This window comes from Erpetoichthys calabaricus, chromosome 1 (genome assembly GCF_900747795.2).
Source record: "Erpetoichthys calabaricus chromosome 1, fErpCal1.3, whole genome shotgun sequence".
Classification (NCBI taxonomy): domain Eukaryota; kingdom Metazoa; phylum Chordata; class Cladistia; order Polypteriformes; family Polypteridae; genus Erpetoichthys; species Erpetoichthys calabaricus.
In genome coordinates, this window is record NC_041394.2 from 216,265,908 (window position 1) to 216,283,642 (window position 17,735).

At 36.4% G+C, this 17,735-nt stretch overlaps 1 protein-coding gene across 5 annotated transcripts in view; it reads left to right on the plus strand.

The window, feature by feature from the left end:
- LOC114659349 (protein PHTF2-like) overlaps nucleotides 1-17,735 on the plus strand; it is a 198,821-nt gene that overhangs the window by 178,926 nt on the left and 2,160 nt on the right. For all 5 annotated transcript variants that reach the window (XM_051923729.1, XM_028811803.2, XM_051923723.1 and 2 more), the window contains 4 exons: nucleotides 1,001-1,087; nucleotides 6,400-6,555; nucleotides 6,949-7,044; nucleotides 7,845-7,970. In XM_051923729.1, the coding sequence (XP_051779689.1) occupies nucleotides 1,001-1,087; nucleotides 6,400-6,555; nucleotides 6,949-7,044; nucleotides 7,845-7,970 (465 nt within the window). The remainder of the gene's footprint in view (nucleotides 1-1,000; nucleotides 1,088-6,399; nucleotides 6,556-6,948; nucleotides 7,045-7,844; nucleotides 7,971-17,735) is intronic.

Consider the following 17,735-nt stretch of genomic DNA (forward strand, 5'->3'; position numbering starts at 1 on the left):
GTATGTTTAATATGGACGGTTCCTTTAGAAATGGGGCTTTGGGTGACACTTCTTATTGATGTTAGTGTGTTTGTGGGTCTGATTCGTCGTTGTTGTGAACGTTTCGTGTGCCATGTCTCGTCTCTAATGGGCCTGGCGTGGCGGTCACGGCTTCTTTTTTTTGTTGCGTTAGGAGCTTGTTAAATCCTCCTGTTTGTGTGGGTCCCGTTTCGTGTGCATTGTGATTCGTGCGGCGCCGTGTGCTTTTTCAGTGTCTGAGCCTCCTCTTTGTGTGTGTCCCGTCCGTTGCTTGTAGGGTGGGTGGGGTGGTTTTGGGTTCTTTTTTTTGTGTCCCAGGGGCTTGTTGAATTGTCCTCTTTGTGTGTGTCCCGTCCGGTGCCTGTGGGGGGGGTGGCTTGCAGGTGGGCGCGAGCGGCTTCTTTTTTTTGTGTGGGTTTTGTGCGGCGCTGTGCGTCGCCTGCGTTTGACTCCTTTTTTTCTGTGCTTACTCCCTTTTTCTGTGGTCGCGTCCGCCTCTCGCGGAGCCTCATTTCTTGGTGCGCCTGCGCAGTACATCTTTTTGCGGCTACGGCCCATGGCCGGATGTCCCTGCGTCCATCCGGTTTAGCATTCTCGGTTAGTAATATGGATAATTGCACTTGCCAAATTTTGTATCTATCTCTTCATAATTTTATTAGTTTTTTGGTGCATTTTAAATTATGTTTCTTTAATCAGTTTGTTACAGTGTGTTGTCACTTGTGATATGTAAAAAGTATAACAGAGATCAGACAAATCTTTGTAGAGGTAAAGTCTTCTTCTAGTATAATAGCAAGGCTTGGAATGTTCAGTATTTACCTTAGGCAAAGCCCTTACCACAGAAGGCAGCTAGCCTTATGAGCTACTGCATTATTTCATTCAGCAGAATTATTTTCTTCTGATATTAATAGAGACTTGACTAAAATGAATGATTACACTTGACACATCTTGCAGTGTTCATAATCTGTCTCCTCCTGTGTTGCAGAGACGAGGCCCACAGCGGTCCGTGGATGTTATTGTTTCATCTGCTTTTCTACTGACCCTCTCTGTGGTCTTTATTTGCTGTGCACAGGTAAGACTCCAACTGAGAAATGAAAGTTGAATGATAATATAATGTTCTTTGATATCTTTGTAAAGAAAATGTTTCTAATAAATGGGATTTAAAAAATTACTAAGTATACAATATAATATGGAGTGGGATGTTTAACTGGCAGATGATATCTGAAAGTTAAAATTATAGAGATGCTAGTTGTCATTATTAACCTAATTAAATTAACATCAAATCAGTTAAACATCTCAGTCTTTTTCAGAACATAAACATTTTCTATTTTTTTCGCTTTGAATGTGATAATGAGATTAATACTGTATGTAGCTTGTTTTAACATGTACCTTTTGCCCTGCTAAGGAGGTTGTTAATCAGCTTTTTAATTTAAGGGAGTTGACACTAATTTATTAACCTGTCTCTTTCCACCTACCTATTATTGAATAAACGTTTGACTAATTAGTATTATGCCATGCCTCTGCAGTGAATTTTTAAAACTTTTTTGTCATCCCTGTATATGATCGGCTCTATAAATGTACAATGATGCATTCTGGGACACAATTTTCAAATTCTTGCAATAATCACAAGAACTGCAAGGGGAACATAAACTTTTTATACTGTGCTTCAGAGAGTTATCTCAGAATAGTTAGGGGTTATTATTTTGCAAAAGATCTAGGCTGAAATTTGAAACACCTATATTACCCAATCACACTTACAAACTGCCTGTCTTTGTTCTTTTAATGCAGGACAACTGCAAATAAAAAAAGTAAAAGTCTTCTTTACCACTGTAAGAAAACCCCAACTTGCTTACAGTTGCACGGTACGGCTGCAGTTCACAGCAAAATTTGAAATGCATAGAACAGGACTGTTGTCATTTGAAACTAAAGACAGTTTTAGCCCTTCTCATGTTTACAGCACAGCTGTATATTCTTTTTTTTAATATTTTACTTTTGTCTTTTACTTTATTTCTGTAACAGTCTGATCAAATCTTAAATGCAATTTAACTTTGTCTTATAAAATGTTGATTTTAATATCAACCCCAATTTCAAAAAAGTTGTAACGCTGTTTAAAATGTAAATAAAAACAGAATGCAATGATTTGCAAATTTCATAAACTTATATTCACAATAGAATATAGAAAACATGTCAAATGTTTAAACTGAGAAAATATTCCATTTTAAGAAAAGAATAAGGTAATTTCAAATTTGATAGCAGCAACACGTCTCAAAAAAGTTGGGACAGGGCCATGTTTATTACTGTGTAGCATCCCCTCTTCTTTTAACAACAGTATGTAAACATCTGGGAACTATGGAAACCAGTTGCTGAACTTTTGGGAGAGGAATGTTATCCTGTTCATATCTGATATAGGATTCTGTGTGCTCAACAGTCCTCGGTCTCCTTTGTCATATTTTTTGTATCATGATGTGCCAAATGTTTTCAATTGGTGAAAGGTCTGGACTGCAGACAAGCCAGTTCATCACCCGGACTCTTCTACTACAAAGCCACGCTGTTGTAACAGATGCATTATGTAGTTTAGCATTGTCTCCCTGAAAAAGATGTTGTCTTGATGGGAGCATATGTTGCTCTAAAACCTGTATATACCTTTCTACATAGATGATGCCTTTCCAAATGTGCAGGCTGCCAATTCCATAAGCACAAATGCACCCCCATACCATCAGAGATGCACGCTTTTGAACTGAGTGCTGATAACAAGCCAGATGGTCCATCTACTCTTTAGTCCTAAGGACACGGCATCCATGTTTTCCTAAAAGAATTTCAAAGTTCAATTCATCTGACCACAGAATAGTTTTCCATTTTGTCTCAGTCAATTTTAAATGAGCTTTGGCCCAGAGAAGATGGTGGCATTTCTTTGCATGATAGAACTTTAACCTGTATTTGTGGATGGCACGGCGAACTGTGTCTACAGACAATGATTTCTGGAAGTGTTCCTTAGTCCATACAGAGATTTCCATGACAACATCATGCCTGTTTTTAATGCAGAGCTGCCTGAGGGCCCAAAGATCACAGGCATCCAGTATTGATTTTTCGGCCTTGTCATTTGCACACAGAGATTTCTCCAGATATTCTGAATCTTTTGATGATATTACATACTGTAGATGATTAGATATTCAAAGTCTTCACAACTTTTTGAGGAACATTATTCTGAAATTGTAGGCAACAATTTGTAGACGCAGTTTTTTGCAGATTTGTGAACCTCTGCCCATGTTTACTTCTGAGAGACTCTACCTCTCTAAGATGCTCTTTTTATACCCAATCATGTTACTGACCTGTTGCAAATTCACCTAATTAGTTTCAAAATGTTACTCCAGCTGCTTCTTTTTACTACCACTTATTTTTCCAGCCTTGTGTTGCCCCCGTCACAGCTTTTTTGAGATGTGTTGCTGCCATCAAATTCAGAATGAGCTTTTGAGAGTTTTTATGTTCTATTGTGAATAAAATATGGGTTTATGAGATTTGCAAATTATTGCAGTCTATTTTTATTTACATTCTGCACAGCATCCCAACATTTTTGGAATTGGGGTTATAGTATACTGTGCATCTTCTGAAAGTTTGGAGTAATGAGAATGCTAGGATAACTTAAACTGTTTTAATTGCATTTGTTTGAGGTTTATAAAAATGAATGTACAACAATCTGACAATATGTTAATTTAAGGATACACTAAGTGACACTCCTTGTGACATACTGGTTTGTAGTGTCCATAGGAAAACTTGTTCTTTTAGAGGCTAACCTTCATTTTTAACACTCTGCTAAAATTAGCAGTCTTAGCAGCAAAGAAAGCACTGAATGCCTCAGCCAGTGAACACAAGAAGTTAATATCATGCATTTGAATGTCTATGCAAAAGTCTAGAATGTTGGCAGTGTCTGAGTAATCTGCAGAAATACAGACAGTGTCGGAATTTATGTTGTCCTTCATTTACTACAGTGTATAAATATATTTAATTCATATTTTAATGTGAATTTACACATATTTAGTGTATGCTAATTATTTACATTATGAAAACAAAAATGTATACATTTATCTCTCAATATTGCACTTTGTGAATGAAAAATAAATTGTAATGCCATAGCAACAAAAGAGATTTGCCTGAAATCAGATCACTGTACTGAAATATGCTGCATATTTCTATGTGGGCCTACTGTAAGTATCTCCTTGGGGCTTGAATTATCAACATTAACTGTCACATTGTGTTATATGTCCTAGTTACTTCAGGGTGAACTTTGCAGAAAAATATATTGTAGAAAATGATATTTTACACAAGTTTTCATATTTTAGATGGTTTGTAATAAACACAATACATGATAAAAACTTACAACTGGTATTTTTAAGCAAATTATGTCCAAATGAACCTCATGAACAAATAGTTGACATTGTCCTCATAATAATGTCAAGTTAAACTCTCAGGAATGCTAGCCTTAAGAAAACTAAAAACATCAAAAAGCGTACAGTTTGAACATCTTTTTTTATATGATTTACACTTTAACCCATTGTAAAAGACTTTGTTTCAGAGCTATCTATAGAAACGCAAGGCACACATTTGATAGAAGTGCTCAAGAAAATTACATAGCCATTACACACATATTTATAGCAATAATGCACTAACAGTAAACTACTCTATATATTTATATGTAAACACAAATTACTGTAAACAGAACAATTCTCATTCATCTCATAAATTTATGGGGCGGAGTGGTGGCTCTGAGGCTAAGGATTTGCACCAGTATCCCAAAGGTTGCCGGTTCGAATCCCCGTCACTGCCAAAAGAGATCCTACTCTGCTGGGCCCTTGAGCAAGGCCCTTAACCTGTAATTGCTCTAGGGGTGCTGTACAATGGCTGACCCTGCGCTCTGACCCCAAGGGGTATGCGAAAACTAACAAATTCCTAATACAAGAAATTGTATAAGGCGAAATAAAGAACAAAAAAAAAATTAATTGAGGTATGGTAGGTTAACAGTGGAGGAGAGAAAATCCAAAACTCCAACAGAATTCCTGGAGAAGATAAACTTCTGGGGGAGCCCAGTTTGTTATAAAAGACAAAGTCATGGTTCTGATGACCTACAAATTGAACTGCAGTGAAAGACTACTTCGCATTTAAAACATAGTAAGAGAGATCACTTTAAAACGCTTAGCCACTAAGTGGTGCCACAGAGCCATGTTAGGGAACAGCTACGGTATATGCAGATATTGTCCTGAAAAGCTTCATCACATTCCTAATGCTCATACTCATCTTTTATGCCAGGGGTCTCAGACTTGGTTTATAGAGAGCCATAATGGCTGCAGGTTTTCATTCCAGACCTTCTGTTTCTTAATTACAGTTAACAATAAATACTGAATTCCCCAGGTCAAAAAATGTATTTGGATAATATTCTAAAAATGTCTGAGGTTTCAGACTGGGTCCACTGCCAAGCTCTAATGCTGGGGCCTCAAATATATTTTCAAACTACTGAACTAAGTTACTGTATTTCGCGTGACTGTGACTCTAAATAGTGCATCAGAAAATTTAAACACAAACCAATGCAGTAGCAACATCTGGTTTTCTAGAGGCATCGTAAAATCATGAGTAAAACAGTACCCCCAAATTATGGTACTTTGAAAAAAGCTGTGTATAAATAAATAAAAGTGAAAGGTTTGAGCAGCAGAATGAAGACATTCATAATATCTTTCCTGATAATCTAATGTATGATTCTATAAATTATGGTAATTATAATGGTGTGCTTCATGAAATCTGCTGTATAAGTTAATGACTGATTGATTATATGCATAAGGCCATGCTGTTTAACATTTTTCACTTAAATTGTTCATGTTGTACTAAAACACTTGGTGCAGAAAAAAAATAATGTTTTTGCTGCTGCAGCAGTGCATTATTTATCACCCGAGGGCAGTAGAATGAGACACCCGCATGACAACACTTATGCGTTTTCTGCTTTTAGAAAAGGCATAAGATTTCTAGACAAACATTTCTTACACAGATACATACTCCAGTGTTGAAAACAAGGTAAAAGAATAGAGGTGAAAGGCACAAAAGTCAGAATAGACTAGTATGCTTCTGTTTGCTTTCTGTGAGTCAAATCTGAGGAAGGCTAAAAACATCTCACTTTTTTGATTCTTTTTATATATACATTCATTGTGTCCCTTTTGTAGATGTACAAGGTGCAATACTACTGAAACATTTTACCTGTCTTACAAAAAACTATACTTTTATTTAAAATATTAATGCGAATTAACATATCCATGTGGGCTACTACAAAAAGACAAATAAACACATACCTGTAATTGCATAATTTTTGCTTGCTCAGTTTACATGTAATCTTTTACTCTGCAGCTTCTTCATGTCCATGAGACATTTCTTGACTGCCACTACAACTGGGAACTGGTTATCTGGTGTATTTCTTTATCATTGTTTCTGCTGAGGTTTGTTACCCTGGGATCTGAGACCAGCAAAAAATACAGCAATACCTCCATTCTGTTGACAGAGCAGGTATGTGTACCTTAGTCTGTTGTGTGCAAAATAGCCTGAAGTTAACTACTTACTGGGCCTAATCTTTTTAAATGATATGTGGTAAAGCACCAGTAAAGACTACGTAAACTGTACTATGAACCTGACAAGATAAAAGTAAATTCATTTCTTGTTCAGTTATAGGTACAGTAGCTCTCTCATCTACATTGCTCATCTTTCACTTTTAAAACTTGAACGTTTCAATAGACAGGAGCTCCCTGTCCCAGATCGATTCTCATGCTTGATGCTTCTGTGGCAGGGTCTAGCCCTTGTGACTCTGAATTGAAGTAACTGGATAGAAAATTGTTGCATAAATGCATATTTAGGTAGACTTTTCACATTACATTATTAAAATATTTGCTGTATTTTTTTCAGATCAACTTGTATTTAAAAATGGAGAAGAAACCTAATAAGAAGGAAGAGCTAACCTTAGTGAACAATGTGTTGAAATTAGCTACAAAGTTGCTGAAGGTAAAATGATCCTTTTTGTAGAAGTGTGCCCCTCCTAAGATGGTGCCAGAAAGGGGATCTAAGGGGAGAATCCAGAAAAAAAGGGATATCAAATGTAGCTGTACATTTAAGCCAGTGCAAATCCCATCATTAACAGGGATACTGAAACACCCTTTTTACTCTTAACTCCCAACTCATTGATTCTCTTTCCTGATTTGCTAGTAAAAGATACTATGGGCCCCATCTGGGAGAGTATTTTTACAAAAAAATAACAATATATGAATATAACACATTGTATTAAATAACTTAGTGTATTTCTACACTATACAAAGATTTCTTGTAGGCTTTTTATTTTCTTTTGCTGTTCAGATTGTTGTTGATGCTCTAGAATTCATTGATGGACACCTTTTCCCAGTTCTTACAGCTGTTTTTGTTTAAAAGGCCATGAAATACTGATTCTGAAACTTGTTTTTTAACTTGTACACTATATTGCTTCTTAAGCTAAGGTCACCTAATTAAAAAAGTCCAGGGGCATGAGGGTAGGATTGTCTTGAAAAACTTGGGAGCATTTGAAAACAATATTTCTTTTCAGATGCTTTGATTTTTGCTTCACTATAAGTGTCTGTTGAATTGCTTTTCATTGATGGTGTAAATGTAGGTCTTCAGTGATGATTTTACACATAGTGATTCTGATTCTGTTCTGCTGTCTTAAATGGTGTATTCCAAAGGATACTTTACCTTTCTTAATCCTTTCAATCATATTATAATGAACAGTTCCATGTGACTCCCAACTTATACTGTGTGCATTTTTGGATTAACAGGAGCTGGATACGCCATTTAGACTTTACGGACTGACAATGAACCCTTTACTATATAATATTACTCAGGTGGTAATACTGTCAGCTGTCTCTGGAGTCATCAGTGACCTGCTGGGCTTTAACCTAAAGGTGAGCTGCCTGTTACTTACCTTTACTTTCTTCTGTAAGGTATAATACAGTAATAATTATGCTAGCATTGACACAAATTTTTAGATTAAAAGTTTTCTTTAATTTTAGACATTTGAAAGTTTAATTGAAATTTCACTTTACCTCCAATTCAGCCTTAATTTAAATAAATCCTGTGTTTGTTTATGGTAAACAAATTTACATGAAATCCATATTATGCAATAGTTTCATAGTTGAGCAAATACAGCACAACATACAGCATCTTCTGATTCAGCAATCAGGTTGAACTGCACAGCACTCTGGACAGTTTTGTTAAAGTGGTAGGTTCACTTATTAAACAAAGATCACATACAAGTCCATACACAAAAACGGCTGAGATAATGATACACTGACATTACCCATTACCTTTTGCATACATGTTTTGTGTTTTATGGTTAAATGTGTTCACAAGGTTTTCACAAATTTTTAGATTACTGGTAAAATGATTTTCTTAGAACTCATAGTGGAAGAACAGTTTCTTCCTGGATATTACCCACTACTTGGAGTTAAAACCATCATTTTCACGAATCAGTTTTGCTTTGAATTAACTTGTTGATATTCTGCTGAAGTTTTCTTTATAATAGCTTTTTTCATAAATTATCATTCATGCTTCTCGGCTAATCAATTGTAGTCTTCATAATATATATATTGCTGTCAAAGCCTGATAGTATAGTACAGATGCGGTATACTTTTATTTTATGTCTTATAACAATGGTATATGAGAACTTGATAATATTATGGGGCGGAGTGGTGGCTCTGAGGCTAAGGATCTGCGCTGGTATCCTGAAGGTTGCCGGTTCAAATCACCATCACTGCCAAAAGAGATCCTCTCCTGGGCCCTTGAGCAAGGCCCTTAATCTGTAATTGCTCCAGGGGCGCTGTACAATGGCTGACCCTGCGCTCTGACCCCAAGGGGTATGCGAAAACTAACAAATTCCTAATACAAGAAATTGTATAAGGCGAAATAAAGAACAAAAAAAAAATTTAAATATGAATACTCATTTGTACTGCTACATAGGTATACATCTCCCCATAATTAAAAAACAAGTTCACATTATTTGGCAAATAATTTAAATTACCTAAGCTGCTTCAGCAGAGTGAAACTAGTTGCCTCTCAAGTTTAGTGACACTTGTTTCACTAGCCCTGATTTATAAAGACATTCATTTGAACAGTTGCATTTGTTGTACTTTCACTGCAATTACAAACCACAAACTACGTATTAAATAGTTTAAATAAACTGTAGAATAAAAGTTTCAAACTTAATGATATGAAAGAATCCTATCAGTATATGTCTTTTAATACTATTTGTTAGATATGTCCAGGAAAACAAAAGCTCTAGTCAGCAGCTTCCCTAGAGAAAATAAACCTCTTGGGGTCCACGATCAGTAGTAACAGACAATGTCAAAGATAGAGTCAGACACAGTCACAATCCTAGAACCTTGTGAAGCTAGACTCTCCCCCCGCAAGACATTCTACTATATTAAATATGTTTGTGCTAGGCTATTTTATCAGATGACGGGTATCATTTTATCATTTGATTCTAGTTCTTCCAGTATCTCAGATGTCTTTGTGCAGAAAAACAGCTTGGAAGTACTGTAGAACAGTGGCCACAAGTGCCATAATAGAATACAGAGAAGAAAAACAAAGTTTACTAACAGTTAATAATTTGTACAAATGAGTAACAAACAGAGAGGCAAATCCTCAGATTTTATCAATGTGTGCTACATTAAGTCTTCAACCTGGATTTAAAAGCTGAGACTGAAGGGGCATCTCTGATATAAGTAGGCAGATTGTTCCACAACCCTGGAGCTTTGACATCCTACTGTTGTTTTATTAATCTTAGAATCTTTAGTACACTGATATCTTGAGTTTTTAATGCACACTTTTAATTTGTAATGATAAGTTCAAATAAGTAAGCAGGGCCTTTGCCTTGTAATGTTTTAGTATTTTGAAATCAGCTGTAATCTTAACCGGGAGCCAGTGTAAGAACTCGAGAAGTGAAGTTATGTGTTCATACTTTTCTGTAAGCAGCATTTTTTCAATTAGCTGAAAGCTGCATATAAAACACTTTGAACAGCCTATGAAAAAACATTGTAATAGTCAATCCAACAATTAATTTCGTTTAATTACTGCCTTAAGTTTTCAATATTATTAAGCTGCAAAAAAAGGGGTTTTAGACAGTATTGTAATACAGTATGTGCTTGTTACGTTACATCTATGTGCTGTATGTCAATTTCCTTGTCACCATTTCACTACTTGCACATGTGGAGAACCCCAGGAGAGAGGGAGAATTTGATAGTGGGATGAAGTGTTCCAGATCTTCTTTTGGCAAACATGTTGATTACACATCATAGTGTGTTTATACAGTACATGAATAATTAATTTTCAAAACAGTAATATGACTAAAAAATCTTAAATGGCCATTCTTCTAGTATAACTGTGCATGTTATTGATTCAATGTTTCTTGAATCAAACAAGGTTTGCTGGGGAAGTAAGGTACTAAAAAAAAATACTAGGCGGAACACTGTTAAACTGATTTCTTTTGCCGTTTGGTGTAAATGACTTTAAAATATCTTTAGTTAGAGCAGTATGTTTCTGTAAGATATTCCTTTTACTTTGCACAAAGATCAAACTATACATGAATGAAGTCTTGAAGCTTTAATAGCATTGCTTGTTAAATTTTCATTTTTTCCTCTCAATCAGTTTTCAGAAAACATTTACATTTGTAAGAAATGTGGAAAGACCTATATTTTTGTCATGGCTTTTAATTCACAGGAGTCTTTATTATTCTTGTTTTATTAACTTTGTATAATATGATTCTCTTCTTTCATATCAGGAGTGCTAGCTTATGTAAATGTGTAAATTTAGCTGTATGTTTATGCAAAGATGCTTAAAACAAATGCAGACAGTGTTGAATTGCTATAGTAATCTTCGATAATATATTTTACATTGAAAATACGTTGGATACAAAATTAAAGTTTTTCCATGTACAGAACACTATTAAGTCAAGTCAAATTGGGGACCATCTGCTGGTACAGTTCGTTGCCGCACCCACTACACGATGAAACAACTCGGGATCCCGGTTTGCAACCCCCCAGGCAGACACGCGGTCCAGTCCCACCCTCCGGAAATGACCCTCTATCTGCCACAGCCAGGTGTTACGTGGCCGACCCCTTGGCCTGGTCCAGCCACTCATGTCCCCAACAATGAGGATCTTACGAGCCAGATCACCCTCGGGGAAACGCGCCACATGGCTGTAGTGCCATAACTGACGCTCCCTCACAATGCAGGTAATGTGCCTCATTCGGGACTCCATGAGCAACCGCTCATTCGACACAAAGTCAAACCAGCGGTACCCAAGGATTTTCTGGAGAGACACAGTACCAAAGGAGTCCAGTCTTCGTCTCAGGTCACTGGATAGCGTCTATGTCTCGCAACCATATAGCAAGACAGGAAGCACCAGGACTCTAAAGTCTCGGACCTTCATCCTTTTGCATAGATATTGGGAGCGCCACACACCCCTTTCCAGCGACCTCATGACCCCCCATGCTCTCCCAATCCTTCTACTGACTTCATAGGAAGAGTCGCCAGAGACATGAACGTCACTACCAAGGTAAGTAAACCTCTCAAACAAGGTCAACACTCTCTCTGCAAACAGATACACTGCTGATAGCTGTACCCAAGAGGTCATTAAAGGCCTGGATCTTGGTTTTTATCCAGGACACTCACAAGCCCAGACACTCAGACTTCTCACTCAGTCTCTCGAGCGCCCCGATCAGAGCCTCCATTGACTCCACGAAGATCACAGCATCATCAGCAAAGTCAAGATCCGTGAATCTTTCTTCACCAACAGATGCCACATGGATGCTGGACCCCATGACCTTGCCCAGCACCCAGTCCATGCAAGCATTGAACAGAGTAGGAGCAAGAACACACCCCTGACGAACCCCAGAATCAACTGGGAAAAATGCAGAGGTCCTGCCTCCACTCTGCGCAGTACTAGTGTACAGGCCAGCCATGATATCCAGCAACCTCGAGGGGATCCCGTGAACCCTCAGGATGTCCCACAGGGCAGCTCGATCACTGAGTCGAACGCTTTGCAAAAAGCGACAAAGGCTGCAAAGAAACTCTGCCAATATTCGCGTTTGCGCTCCATTAGAACCCTCAGTGCCAGAATGTGGTCGATGGTAGACTTCTATGAACACTATGATGAGACTAATTTAAGTAGATTCTGTCTATTTCTCACTCATTTTCTCTTAATCACATTTAAGCACTACAGATGCCACATCCACATTCTAGATGGAGGCAAAAGGAAAAAAGAATTCTTCAGAAATGTGAATATTTTCTCACTGTAGTTTTTACTAGTGGCAGCAGTTTCATGTTAACGAAACACATCAAAGTAAGAAAAACTATCATATGAATGGTGTGTTTTCTTTAATCTTTAATTAATGTACCCCTTTACTGGCAGGGCAGTTTTTTTTTCTTTTTTGTTTTTCTTCTGTGTCATGGATAGGTATAGCAGCCTCTGCAGTATTCCTACCCCTTACACTGCAGTATCTCTGGAATCCAAAACCAATGCATTTTATCAGAACTTGCATGTTAAAATTTAGTCATTTTTCATTCCAACAGATGCCACACTACTTACATCAATCCACCTGCTGACACTCCTATATATAATATTTTGTTTGCATTTAAAATTGAGTATTTTAGTTCATTTTGGTTTTCACAGTGTTACATTGAGGAAAGACATTGATATCTCAAGCAATATAATGATGATGTTAAATATCCTTTGCATATTACGTGCTATGACTGCTACTGTCTCTCCAGCTCTATCTGACTGGAGCATTAAAGTCAATTTGTAATCAATTTAAAATTGACAAGGTGAAAATCAAAAGGGAATGATGAGTAGTTAAATCATCAGCTGAAATTACTTACCACCTTTGGTTGCAGGGTTTGCAAGCTGATACAGATTCATTTTTGGCCAAGGTTCATCTCTGTGTGAATGAGATAGAAAGTAAGCAAAAGGCACATGTCCTAAAATTAAATAAATGAAATTATGTAAAGTTCTTCTTCATGGGTTCCCCTCAACCCCAACATAAATAAAATCAGACTTTTATCAGTATCTGAGAATTTAATCCTTTTCAACATGTGCTTGCATAAGTGGCAAAGTTTAATAATTTATTTTGAAAATAGAGTGTTAATGGTTTACAAAAACCTCTTGGCAATGCACATATATGTAGCCCTAACAATTTGAAGATTTGTATATGTTCAAACAGTATTTTAAATGAGAAACAACAACAATGTATTTCTTGTATAGTCCAAAATTACACAAGGAATGCCGCAATGGGCTTTAATAGGACCCGTTTTTTGAAATCCTCCTTGACCCTTTAAGAAGACAAGAAAAAACTCCCAATAAAAATTCCTTTGTAGGGAAAAAAATGGAAGAAATGTTGGGAATGTAATTCAGAGAGAGAACCCATTTCAAGGTAGGATATGTGTGCAATGGGTGTCAACAATGAGGTAAATACAACACACAAAACAGAACACAAGTAATCCTTTTCACAGATGGCCGATCTATCATTGCCACCTCAGAAATACAATACAGTAATACAAGCTACAAAGTAAAATGCAAGAATAGATTATACTACTCACTAAATACAGAACTATCACATTTGAGGATTCAGATTTGTTCAGAGTCATGGAGACCTTAGCCAACAAGCTGCCTCCCCAGTACTGACAATTCTACAACTGAATCAGTGCTGGGCCAGTCAGCCTGACAGAAGGACCCTTCTACCTGATTATTCTGGTGCTCCTTTATCAAAGATTACTTTTCCATAGGCTGGCAAACAACTTAGCAGTAGAGCAGTGGCGCCATATGCCACATGTGAGTACCGAGAAGGTAAACACAATAGGTGAGCATTAGTGATAGTTTATGAATATATTACTTACATTTTAGTACTAATGACTAACCACAGAGATTCAGTATGCACAGCTAATGAGCAGCTCTACTCAGGGTATGCTAAACTAAAGTAGTGAGTTTTCAGTCAGAATTAAAAGCTGAAAATGTAAGGGCACCCCTTATAGTAGAAGACCATTCCACAGGTTTAGGGCCCTGTAACTAAAAGCTCGACTTCCCACTGTTGCATTATTAATTTTTGGAATCATAAGCAGACCGGCGTCTTGAGATCATAATGTGCACTCTGGTTTGTAAACAACAATAAGTTCAAATAAATAAACAGAACCTTGGCCATTTAAGACTTTATAAGTTAAAAAAGGATTATGAAATATGTGCTAAACATAACTGGTAGCCAGTGTAAGGACTTAAAGAACTGGAGTTCATATTTTCTTGTTCTTGTAATAATTCTTGCATCAGCATTTTGAATTAACTGAAAGCGCTATAAAGAACAATTTGAACAGCCAGTGAACACTGTATTGCAGTAGTCAATCCTACTAGAAATAAATGGATGAATGAATTTCTCAGTATCCTGCATATTTAGAAAACAGCTTAATTTTCCAACATTTTTAGGATAGAAAAAACATGTTTTGGATACTTTTGTAATGTGCACTGTAAATGACATGCTAATGTCAAAGATAGCACCTAGATTGTGGGCTGATCCAGTAAAACTAATAGTGATTCCAGCTTAGTTAAATAATGACAAAATATTGTTGTGATCCGCATCATTTCCTCCAATAATTAATATTTCTGTTTTATCTGTGTTCAAAGAAAAGTAGTTCTTATCCAACCACTCGTTTAGTTCACTAACACATCTAATTAGGGACAACATCGGAGAAATGTCATTTGGTCTAAAAGAGGTATAACTGGGTGTCATCTACATACAAGTGAAAATTAACTTTATGTTTTCTAATAATAGATCCCAGAGGAAGCATGTAAAGTAAAAAGAATGAAGGTCCCAGAACTGAGCCCTGTGGGACACCATATCTCACTTCTTTGTATAATGATGGAGTGGTGTTGGCACATTTCTGTACATACTGGAATCAATTTGATAAATAAGAACTAAACCAGGCAAGGACAGTGCCTATGTGCACAATGTCATTTTCCAGCCTGTGTAGTAAAAACACTGCACTTAAATCTAACAAAATAATTACAGTGGAATTTCCTTCATCAGAGGATATGAGAATGTCATTTACAGCATAGGTTAGCGCCGTTTCTGTACTATGACCATTGCGGAAACCATACTGGAAGTTCTCAAATAAATTGTGATTTGTAAAGTGAGACTCAAGAAAATTGGCAACTACTTTTTCAAATAATTTAGGGAGAAAGGATAAATTTGATATGGGTCTATAATTATTAAGTATATGTAAGTCTAGGTGTGACTTTTTAAGTAACGGTTTGATAATTAACAATTTTAGTGCAACAGGAACTGCAACATGCAATAATGAGCCATTGGTAATGCTAAGAATAGGTGCTGCAAGAACATCCATTGTGTTTTTTTTATTAGTTTTGTTGTCACTAGATCTAAAGAAGAAGTAGTAGGTTTCATTTTAGAAATTTAAGTTAACACTTACTGTTCTGTTACAATATTAAAATTTCTAAAGTACTGAATGCAAGGTGAGATAGGGTTTGCCAAGCTAGTATGCGGTTTGCACTGTGATGTTGAGATCTGGGATCTTATGTTTTTAATTTTTTCTTTAAAGAAGTTCTTAAAGTCTGTACTGCTAATGTTTGTTGGTATTTTGCACTGTAGTTCTAAATTCCCATTTGTTAGATTAGCCACTGTTCTAAACAGTACACAAGGATTTTTATTGTTGTTATCTGTTATTTTACAATAGTAGTCAGAGCGGGCTTTAAAGAGAGCTTTTTTTTTTTTTTTTTTTAATTTTTAACACTCCCTGTCCATGCATTTCGAAAGACTTGCAGCTTTGTTATTCTCAGTCTACACTCCAGATTTTGACACTCTAATCTATCTTGAGTGCTGTCATTAAACCAGGGTAAGTTTCTATGTGCTTTAATCGCTTTTGTTTTAAGGGGACCTCTTGTCTCTAAAGCCACTCAAGGTCATATTATAATTTGATGCTAGGTGATCTAAATTGTTTTCCTTGATTTAAACTTGACTTACTCAAAATATCTATAAATTTTGAAGCAGAGTTTCAATGTCACACTGTCTTTGTTTTAATCTGTGAATGTATTGGTAAGGGTAGAACCAAAACAAAAGTAACTAAGTAGTGATCAGAAATAACTTCATTTAATGGAGTAATATTTCAATTTTGAATTTCAACTCTATGAGTTAAATGAAATGTTTTGTGTGGTTATGATTATGAGTTGGACCAGTGACAATCTGACAAAATCCTACTGAATTTAATAAATAAGTGAAGCACTATAATCCTGATTATTGTTTGACTATGTACTGATTTGTGTTATCTACCATAAGTGAGAATTTCCAGTCTTACAGTCGAGATATTGAAATCCATTTTCACAATTAAAAAGGTTAATTAAGATGTGTCTGTGGTTATTCAGTGTAATAGATTAACGCATTTTTGTCAGTTGGGGTAAGATTTCTACTTTAACTTGGGTCAAATTGAAAGTGAGCAATACAATGCAATATATTTGCAGAGTGAAATCTAAATACTAGATTCGTGTAATCTTCTAACCCACTTAATCCAGACCAGAGTCACAGGGTCGGGTGTGCTGGAGCCTATCCAAGCTAGCATAGGGCACAAAGCAGGAAGAACCCCTGGACAGGGTGGCAGTCCATCACAGGGCAAACACACACCCACACCAATAGCACACTAAGACCAATTTATCTAACCTACACGTATTTCAACTGTGCGAAGAAACCGAAGCACCTACAGAAAACCTTAAAACCCATGCAGACATGGGAGAACATGCAAAATTCATGCACAGAGGACCTGGGACGTGAACCTTGGTCTCCTTACTGTGAGGCAGCTGTGCTACCATCGTGCCACTGTACCGTCCAATCTAAATACTTGACATTTTAACAACATAAAAATCACTGATCTCTAATACTATATTGTGGCATCTTTGGCAGTTTCCCCACCTACGTATAAGATATATCTGAATGTGAATTAAATGTTCTACAGATGGTCATAGTAATTCGTGAAGAGCACATGAATTAGTGAGTATGTGTGTAAGTGTATACAGTACATGACTGTACACACACACACACATATAGTGTATGTATATTATAAGGTCTATCATCAGACCTACAGTCCAATCAGTCACTGTGCCAGCTTCTGTAAATAAATCAGTTTAACAATGCTGGGTTACATCTGTCTGTCCAGAAAGTGAAGTTTAATGTATTTAATACTGTTTATTAGACTACCTCAGAAAAAATACTGATTATTTGTGTTTTGTGGTGATTAGTGAGGTGTTTCATTTTAAGCACGAGAAACTATTTTCAAATAATTACTTCCAAATGACACAAAATATTACAAAACAATGCTCATGGCTTCTCTCAATATGATCACCAAGTCACCGGTATATTAATGGGCCGGAGTATTTGCTGTATTCACCAGTCACCTTTTGGTTATAAGTTAGCTTCTGACTTTCTTTTGAATAAAATGTTTAGGCATTTTGTTGACACCATTGTGTTTAAATCAAGACATATAGTACTCAAAGGAGAAGAGGGAACTCATGTAGAGCATCTGTAAGCATGTTTTACTGTGCACGGTGTTTCAGTACCATTTAATGAAATAATGATGGAGTGGGATAGATATTCCTTTGACTTATAACAAGTTATTATGAATTG